The 10,377-nt window shown below is 41.8% G+C and overlaps 1 protein-coding gene and 1 pseudogene across 1 annotated transcript; one reads left to right on the top strand and one right to left on the bottom strand.

Moving 5' to 3' along the window:
* The first annotated feature begins 1,845 nt into the window (after window positions 1-1,845).
* On the top strand, window positions 1,846-3,426 carry LOC141776386 (P2Y purinoceptor 14-like; annotated as a pseudogene).
* Window positions 3,427-5,344: 1,918 nt separating this feature from the next.
* On the bottom strand, window positions 5,345-8,258 carry LOC141776389 (tripartite motif-containing protein 16-like). Its single transcript, XM_074649925.1, has one exon. The coding sequence runs from the start codon at window positions 8,054-8,056 to the stop codon at window positions 6,395-6,397; it is 1,662 nt and encodes a 553-aa protein (XP_074506026.1). The 5' UTR covers window positions 8,057-8,258; the 3' UTR covers window positions 5,345-6,394.
* Between the last annotated feature and the right edge of the window lie 2,119 nt (window positions 8,259-10,377).

The following is a 10,377-nucleotide window of genomic DNA, read 5'->3' as shown; positions in this document are numbered from 1 at the left end:
TATCTGTTTAAGTTGTGATTTCAACAACACTGAAGCTGATCAATAAAACGATCAATGTGACTAATAAAAGATGTTCCAAATAGTATTTTAGACGCTGGTTAACAACATGAGCCGGTTCTGTAATAAACCATGTGACCTTCATGACTGACGGGTTCATGATTATTTTTAATATTAGCACCATTTACAGGTAATTATTAAGCTGTCATTTCATTATTATCAACAGACAGTTGTAAACTACTCAAACATCTTTTCTTTCTGATTGTGAATCACTGGTGTTGAATACATGAAGCTCACAGTACACAGGTGGACAGGCAGAGAGACAAACATCTGGACCATGAGTTTATCCAGATGTTTTCCCTCGTTGTGTGAGTTGACTGATAACGAGTTGATCACTCACATCCTTTTCTACTACGTCTGTTTTTTCACTGTGAGCTGAGTTGATGAAACCACCCTATTTTCAGCTCTAATCGTTGCACACAATCTAGAAACACGCTTCCTCTGAACGTTCAGCTCTTCTAGCGAAGAGGATCGTTGCATCACTTCCTGCGCCAGGTCATCTAGAAGGCGGAAAGCAGAAGTTGTTGCTGCTGATCAGCATCTTGTTCGTCTGTGTCATCCAAATTACCAGCCAATAAAGTATGAGTCAGCTTAGAGGAATCGCTAAAACAAAAGTTTGTGTAGGAGAAAAATGACAGTTTGTTCTAGATGTATGAGATAATTAAATGTCCTGATCTCCTTCCTGCTCGCCAGGATATTATAATGACCCCAAGTATGGAGGATGGCACCTGCCAAAGTAAAAAATAAATAAATATATAATGACTCAATAAATAAATATGTCATTAAATGTAAAAAGAAATTATATTGAAAATAAATGTAAACGAAATAAATGCAAAATAAATAAATAATACAGATAAATACATAAATAAATAAAAGATAAAAATTAAACAGAAGAGTAAATAAATAAGGGAATTAATTAATTAATTATGAATAAATAAAGAAACAAATTATAACAAAAATATCAAATGATGTTACATTTTTATCAATTAATTAAATTAAATATAAATAAATAAATAAATGACTCGATAAATGAATATGATATTAAATGTAGCAAAAATAAATGTATTATTTTATTATTATTATTATGTTTTACCATTAATTAATTGATAAAAATTGAGTTTTTTTTTCATAAATGTATGACTTTAAAATCTCGCAAATTTGTGAGTTTTTTTCTCGTAAATTTGCCTCTTTAATCTCAGAGAATACGTGAGTTTTTTCTCGTAAATTTCTGGCTTTAAAATGTGTCATAAATTTGTCAGTTTTTTCTCATAAATGTGCCACATTAATCTCAGAATATCGGAGTTTTTTCCTCATAAATTAATGACTTTAAAATCTCATAAGCGTCTTTGAGTTCTTTAAAAGCGCTTTATAAGTTGAATTTATTATTATTATTATTATAAATTTGTGAGTTAAAATGTGACGTAAATTTGTGATTTTCTTCTCGTAAATGTGTCCCATTAAACTCAGAATATCTTCATTTTATTTTCGTAAATTTATGACTTTAAAATCAAAATATATATATAATATATAATATTAAAAAATATATAACATAAACACAGGAAGTCAGAATCATGATATTTTTAAAGTTATTAACTTGATATTGACCGTTTCCAAGTGAGAAGCAGAAGCCGGCGTGTGATCGCTTTAGTGTTTAAAAGTTGAACTTCTGTACAGATCAACTCGGGGAAACAATCATTTGGCGACAGCAGAAGTCACAGGTTCGAGACAAGACGAGGGCTAAAAATAAAAGAATCAGGACAGGAAAACAGAAGGCGTCCTGGTGTCAGCGCGGACTGTTTTTATAGGCGTTTGATGGAGGAGGACCACAGTGTGTGTTGGACCGGGATGAATCGGTGGTGGGAGGAGGGAAGTGTGTGTGAACAGCAGGACAAACAGGAGTTCAAGACGCTTTTTATTTGTGCACGTGTCCCCGTGTAAACACAGCGCTGTGTGTTCAGTTCATGAACATAAAAGGCTTCTGTGGGGAGTTAACACACCGACACGGCCTTTGTTAAATGTAAAAGAGACTTATTAAGAGTTCTCCTGACAGAGAAACGTACTTCTACTGTGACATCTACTGTTCATTATGTTCAAACTGTGTTGTTTGTGTGTTTCCAGTGATGGAACACCTCAACGCCACCCGTCTCCCCGGCAACCAATCAGACTTCAGCAGCATCTTCACCCAGCAGGTGCTCCCACCGCTCTACTTGGTGATCTGCGTGGTCGGGGCGTCCCTGAATGGCGTGGCCGCCTGGATCTTCTTCAGGGTGCCCAGTGACTCGGGCCTGGTGGTCTACCTGAAGAACATGGTGGTGGCCGACCTCCTCATGCTGACCACCTTCCCCTTCAGGCTGGCGGCTCAGCTGGGTCTGGGCGGCTGGCGCCTCCACGTGGTCACCTGCCGCTACACCGCCGTGCTCTTCTACTCGTCCATGTACGTGGGGATCCTCTTCATGGGGCTCATCAGCCTCGAGCGCTACGTTAAGATCGTCAGACACACCTCCTCCTCCTCCTCCTCCTCCTCATCCTCCTGCAGGTCCCGGTTGGGCGGCGTGTCCTCGCTGCATGTCCTGCAGAGCGTCGGCTTCGCCCGGGTGCTGGCGCTCCTCACCTGGAGCTTCCTCCTCGTCTGCGTCCTGCCCAACGTGGTGCTGACCAGCCGGCCGGCCGACGAGGAGAGCTCGCGGCACTGCATGCAGCTGAAGACCGGGTGTCCACGCTCCTCAGCGTCGGCCTGTTCTGGGTGACCCTGCTGGTCCTCGCCTACTGCTACGCCTCCATCGCCTGCCGCGTCTACCAGTCCTACCGCCGCGTGCGCCGCGACAACAGCGACGTCTGCCGGAAGTCGAACCGCAGCATCTTCAGCATCCTGGCGGTGTTCTTCGTCTGCTTCGTGCCGTACCACGTCTGCCGCGTGCCGTACACTCTGAGCCAGATGCCGGAGTCGGGCTTCAGCCCGGACGCCCGCTTCCTGTTGTTCCAGCTGAAGGAGGGGACGCTCTTCCTGTCGGCGCTCAACGTCTGCCTCGACCCCATCATCTACTTCCTGATGTGCCGAACCTTCAGAGAGTCGCTGCTGAGGAAACTGTCGAGAAGAGACCGGAGGAGGTCGCTGACCACCGGCCAGAGTCTGAGCCACATTTAGGAGGAGAGGGGACAAGGAGAGGAGACAAGTAGACAAGGAGAGGAGACGAGGAGAGGACAGAGGAGACAAGAGAGGAGACAAGGAGAGGACAGAGGAGACAAGAGAGGAGAGACAGGAGGAGGTCGCTGACCACCGACCAGAGTCTGAGCCACATTTAAGAGGAGAGCAGACAAGGAGAGGAGACAAGGAGAGGAGACAAGGAGAGGGGACAAGAGAGGAGAAGAGGAGAGGACAGAGGAGACAAGAGAGGAGAGACAGGAGGAGGTCGCTGACCACCGGCCAGAGTCTGAGCCACATTTAGGAGGAGAGGGGACAAGGAGAGGAGAGGAGGAGAGGAGACGAGGAGAGGAGACAAGGAGAGGACAGGACAGAGGAGACAAGAGAGGAGAGACAGGAGGAGGTCGCTGACCACCGGCCAGAGTCTAGGAGGAGAGGGGACAAGGAGAGGAGAGGAGGAGAGGAGATAAGGAGAGGAGACAAGAGAGGAGACAATAGAGTCACTGCTGAGGAAACTGTCGGGAAGGAGAAGGCACAAAGAGAGGAGACAAGAGAGGAAAGTAGACAAGAGAGGAGACAAGGAGAGGAAACAAAGAGAGGACAAAGGGATAGGAGAAAAGGGGAGGAGGCAAGAGAGGACACAGGGAGAAGAGACAAGAGAAGAGAAAAGGAGAGGAGACAAAAAGAGAGAGGAGAAGAGATAAGGAAAGGAGACAATGACAGGATACAGGGAGAGGAGACAAAGAGAAGAGACAAGAGAAGAGACAAGTAGAGGGGACAAGGAGAGGAGACAAGTAGATGAGACAAGTAGACAACACAGGGAGAAGAGACAAGGAGAGGAGGCAAGAGAAGAGAGGAGATAAGGAAAGACACAAGGAGAGGACAGAGAGAGGAGAAAAAGAGAGGAAACAAGAGAGGAGTTGAGATAAGGACAGGACACAGGGAGAGGAGACAAGGAGAGAAGAAAAGAGGGTACAAGGAGAGGAGACGAGGAGAGGAGACGAGGAGAGGAATCAAGGATAGAGATGTGGTCCTGTGTAAATGCAGACTTGTATAATTGTATATAAATATCAGTATATATATATTAAAGTATAGATATTAAATAATGATTGACAGTCTCAGTTGTGTTTATTGATGAGTCACCAGCGTGAAGGAGAGAACAGGAAGTGGTGATGTGGAAGTGAAAGTGGACGCAATCGCTGGGCATCGAACTCACGGGACCAGAGACGGCTGGTGAGTTCAGTTCTCCTCCGGCGTTACCACGGCAACCGTCCACTTCTCAGTAAATTCAGCTGATCTGGTTTCTGTGGCTCTGAGGTCACTCTCTTCTCTGTTAGATTATAATAACTTTAATATTTATATACGTTTGAGACGGAGCACACAGCTCATCAAATAAAATCACACAGTAATATGCAGTGAGACAAAACAACAGTTTTTTGTATAGTAGATGTTAATATTAAAGTTATTTGTCATATGCACAATAATTTCATAGAAGCAGCCGTTGGCAATATTTTTTGTTCTCAGGCTGCTCTAATGCTGCTATAAAATAAATATAAAATCACACAAGTAAGAAGGGGAATTTAAAACATAAAATAGTGCAGCTGGTCAAATATAGGAATATAATATAATATGATATAATATAATTCAATATATTATAAAATATAATATAATATTGTGTAATTAAATATATTATAAAATATAATAGAATAAAATAAACTATAATAAAATACAATATGATATAATATCATATAATATAATATCATATAATATAATATATTTAAATATATTATAAAATATAATAAAATAAAATATATAATATGATATAATATAATATAATAAAATATAATATAGTATAGTATAATATAATATAATAAACTATAATATAATACAATATGATGTGATATAATAAAATAAAATATAGTATAATATGATACAATAAAAAAAATACAATATAATATAATTTAATAAAATATAATATAATATTATATAGTATAATATAACACAATATAATATAATATAATATAACATAATATAATATGATATAGTATAATATAATATAACATAATATAATATTATATAATATAATATAATATTGAACATTAAAGAACATTGCGACAAAGTGCAAAAGAACATTAAGACATAATTAAAACAGTTATAAAAACATTAAAGATTAGAAAATAAAAACAAGCTAAAAATAAAAGCTAGGATAGAAGCTAAAATAGAATATAACACACAAGAGTAAAAGCTCTAATGCAGTATATAAGATCATTATCTGGTTTAATAAAAGGCAGCAGCAGCAAACAGGAAAGTTTGAAGCTTTGATTTAAAAGAACTCAGAGTTGGAGGTCCTGCAGGTTTCTGGGAGCTTCTTCCAAATATTTGGTGAATAAAAACTGAACGCTGCTTCTGCATGTTTAGGTTAGAAGTATTTCAGTATATTATTAAAGCATGTGTATCAAAAGCATTCATCATATAAGTGCTGTGTAACAATATATACATACTTACAAAGTTGATGTCATCACTGTTGTTGTTGCTGCTGTATTTATTCCTAGATGGAGTGTTAAAGGAGCAGCTGCACAGCCTGGCACTGATCGATCCGAACCCCATTCAGAAAACAAGCATTTTAAAAGTTGTTTGCTTGTCGTCTTGGTAACAGACCTGACAAAGCATGGATTCAGACTTTTTACTAATCAGCATCATAATGTCGTTATTTCTGCATCATTTTGATCCGTTTATTGTAATTAAATCAGAGCACAGTCTGTTTATTTTGGGTTCATACCGCAGTAGTGACGTGTGTCTTGCTAATTTAAGCTTCTCGCTTGGTGTGAATGCACGGTAACACAATACGAAGCAACAACGTAACGTGACTTAAAGGAACAGAAACAACAGCACATGCACAACAACAGCACGATGTAATGATTCAATGAACCGCTGACACGCTCCCCAGAAAACATGATCACTGAACTGTTCTCCAGCTTTTCATTTAGAAAGAGCAACAACCAATGAGGAACCTCCAACAGTCGGCCGACCAATCCTGTAACTTCATCAGTCAGTCAGTCAGTCAGTGACAGACTTTAGTGTTTGTAGGGCTGGCCCTCTGCGGTGCAGCCACAAATCAGCTCTGCAGCAACAATGATGGACACCAGAGAAGTTGAAGAGTTAAAACACAGAGTTGAACCCTCAAATGACTTCTGTCTATTTCAGTTTACACAACTCAGCAGTGTCATCATAATAATGAGGCCCAAGTCCAGCATAGAGAGGCTCAGTGAATGTGGTCTGGACTCTGTGGAGGAGAGTCATGGTTTCAGAGACGCTGTAGAAGGACAGAATACCTGCACTGTGATCCAGGTACACTCCTACTCTGGAGGACCGAGGACCTGAGACGGGGGTTCGAACACTGTTGTACCGAAATGTATAACTGTTATTGTTACAATGTAACACCCAAGATTTGTCATTGCATCCAAATCTACATTCCCTCCCTGCTCTGATGATACTCTTGTACGCGACTGCTACATTAACTCCTCTCCCTCTCCACTCCACCTCCCAGTAACAACGTCCAGTCAGACTCTCTCTACTCAGGACCTGATCCCAATCAGTGAATCTGTCTGGGTGACTAGGATAAGACTGTTGTTGTTTCTTTAATGTTGCTTTTCTGTTCCCCTCAGATAATAACAGCTTTGTGTGTGCTGTGTTTGGATCCAGTGTGATTTGTCGTGAATACTGTAAGAATCCAGCTCTGGTCTTGGGCTCTGGTTGTGACAGTAAAACATCCACTTCAGTCACTGTCTGTGAGACGTTTGTCCATTTCTCTCTCAGAACGTCCTGTAGTTTATCTCTGACTTCTGACACAGCCGCCGTCACGTCCTCAAAGTAGCTCAGAGGACGGATATTGATGCTGGATGTAGACTTGCTGAGTGGTGACAGTGAGGGGTAGTTGAGTAGAAACTGACTGTGATCCTCTGTGTGTGACAGCAGCTTCAGCTCAGCGTCTCTCCTCTTCAGCTCAGTGATCTCCTGCTCCAGCTTCTCCTGAAGCTCTTTGACTCGACTCACTTCACTTTCCTGCTGGGATCTGACCTGCTGCTTCACATCACAGCTTCTTTTCTCCATGAGACGGATCAGCTCGGTGAAGATCTTCTCACTGTCCTCCACTGCTTTATCAGCAGAGCGATTGACAGCCTCCACCTCCTGTTGGAGCAGCTTCACATCTTTCTCTCTGTCCTGGATCCTCTGCTGGACGTTGAGTCGACTCACCTCCAGCTCTCTCTGCCTCTCGGTCCTTTCTGCTGCAGCTGAGACGGTGTCGTGGCCTTTATGTTCATCCACAGAGCAGAGATAACAGATACACTGCTGATCAGTACGACAGAACATCTTCATCACCTCGTCGTGACGAGAGCAGATGTTCTCCTGGAGCTTCTTGGAGGGCTCCACCAGCTTGTGTTTCTTTAATGGAGCCACATCATAATGAGGCTGGAGGTGTTTCTCACAGTAAGAGACCAGACACACCAGACAGGACTTGAAGGCTTTCAGTTTCCTCCCAGTGCAGAAATCACAGGCCACATCTTCAGGTCCAGCATAGCAGTGATCAGCAGGAGCAGCTTGGAGTCCAGTCTTCTTCAGTTTCTCCACTAGATCTGATATTAAGGTGTTTTTCATCAGGACAGGCCTCGGTGTGAAGGTCTGCCTACACTGAGGGCAGCTGTAGATCTTCTTCTCATCCTCTCCATCCCAGAAGCCTTTAATACAGTTCATGCAGTAGCTGTGTCCACAGGAAGTAGTCACCGGATCCTTCAGTAGATCCAGACAGATGGAACAAGAGACTTCTTCGTGGTCCAGCTGAACTCCTTGCTGCGCCATTTCACCTCTCAGAGACGACGACTGTCTGAGTCTCACTTCCTGAGAAGTGAAACTAGTTTGAGCTCTGATCTAAACAACATGTGCACTGAATGCAGCCTGTCAGCTCTCACTGCACCACCATGTCGGTTACACCCATCTTCAAAACTGTAGATCTGAAGGGGAGGGAACGAGGAAATAAGAGGACCGAGTGCAACTGGGTGTGTTTGAGAGGAGGAAGAGGAGGGAGAGGAGGAAGAGGAGGGAGAGGAGGAAGAGGAGGGAGGAGTTATCAGGCTCTGCTTCATTCCAGGAAGAGGAGCGGCACTTTGTTTCCTCAGTTACAACAGAGCCTCGGTTACAACACGCTCTTTAGTTGTGAAATACTTCTCGGCTAATGTAATGATAGAGCTGCAGCTTTAACAGAGTACTTTTACAGTGTGGTATTAGTACTTCTACTGATCTGAATACTTCCTCCACCACTGTTGATATGAGTATAAATCTGCATGTAGTGAGCAGTGAGATCTCACCTGACAACATGTGACTGGACCCTTCAGTCTTCTTCACCAAGTTCATCCTGTAATGTCAGAGTTAGGAACACAGAAATCAATGTAATACTTTACTTTTCTTTCAAAATAAAATGTGTCAGAGGTAATAGAACTGACATTCAACTGATAAGATCTTAGTAAACATGTTGTTCCTATAAAGAGCTGATGGTAAAAACACAGTAACACAAAATGTGGTGTACAAATTCAAGCTTTTCGTTTTACTGAAAACACCCGTTAATTTGAAATGTAACTAAATTAACTTACTTTCTTTTAATACATGAATAGTAATACATTAATTGTGATTTAAATTTGGGAACTAAAAACAAGTTTATGAGCAGCAGAAGATGAAGAAAGAAACAGTTTTATACACTAACGTTTCTGAAAGCATTAAAAATATTCAAATATAGACACACTAAAAAAAAAGTATAAAAAATAAAATAATAATTTAAAATGTTCGTTAAAGGGACTGTTTGTAAGAATCAGAAATGTCTTGTTAACAGCGACACCTGTGGCCGTTAAGTCAACTAAAGTCAGCGTCCTGTTGCTCGTGCTTGTGCTCGCTCTACATAGACATGAAGGAGCATCGCTCAACACAGTGAGGAGACACACGTCAGCTAAAAGCACAATATCACTCTATATTTCAGCTGCTTGGCAGTAATGTTAGCTGACCAGACCAAGGTCTCTCCATGAATCAATGCTGATCCTAGTGTTGGCTTTTCCTGCTTCAGGATCAATAACTCAGAACAGAAACGTTAAAACACCAACGAGGGCTCTTTCTAACCGTAGTGAGGTAGACAACGAGCTACAACCTCATTTTAATCAACACATAACACATTACATCGGTCTCTGTGTGCAGCCGGCTGTGAGACGAGCTGTCAGGGAACGTCTATAAAGTGCAATTTTGGTGGTACTACACTGCATTATACTGACGTTATTGAATATTTAGCCTACTAAAAATTCGAAAGAATTGCACTTTATAGACGTTCCCTGACAGCTCGTCTCACAGCCGGCTGCACATAGAGACCGATGTAATGTGTTATGTGTTGATTAAAATGAGGTTGTAGCTCGTTGTCTACCTCACTACGGTTAGAAAGAGCCCTCGTTGGTGTTTTAACGTTTCTGTTATGAGTTATTGATCCAGGAAGTTTGAATCTGTCAATATCTTTCCAACTTTACCGATGTACATCATCTAGCGGGGCTCCGTACATCAGGAATGCGTGGACTGTCAGGAATGATTGGAAGAAGTGCTCTATGAAGTAACTCGTTACTAACTTGAGGGAACGAGTTAATAAAGATGTTCTTGGGGTCGGGGGGGCTCCGTAGAAACGTTTTCTCGGAAAATTAAGATTTTTTTTTAGGAATTTCTTCAAACAACTTTGAATATTTTCACTTAGAGAAACTATGCTACAAAAAGTTGAATACTTCCAAGTTTATTTTATGAAGTAGACTTAGGTGACGTTATATTTCCCAAGTATACTTTATGTAGGAAGTATACTAATATCAATGTACTAGTAGTATTCTTCTAAGTGTACTACATTAATACTTCTTGGGACCGTTCTTGGTCCGTCCAAAAGTAAGGCAAGAGGGGAATCCCGTGCGTCGGCCTCCGATGCCGAGCGGCGCCGACCAAGCGGCGGTAATTGACGAGTTGAGAGACAGAATGTGTTTGTACAGTAGCCCAGAACGGACAAACCAAAAATGCCCTTTGCATTTTTTACGTTACCTGAAGGCCACCGTAGTTCTCCGACACGCTTGTGAATGCTAAACCGAGGTGCCGCAAGCCGGCGTCTCACTTCC

The sequence above is a fragment of the Sebastes fasciatus genome, chromosome 11 (genome assembly GCF_043250625.1).
Source record: "Sebastes fasciatus isolate fSebFas1 chromosome 11, fSebFas1.pri, whole genome shotgun sequence".
In the NCBI taxonomy this organism is placed as follows: domain Eukaryota; kingdom Metazoa; phylum Chordata; class Actinopteri; order Perciformes; family Sebastidae; genus Sebastes; species Sebastes fasciatus.
Note: the sequence above shows the minus strand (reverse complement) of the source record. Positions and strands in the feature narration are given on the sequence as shown.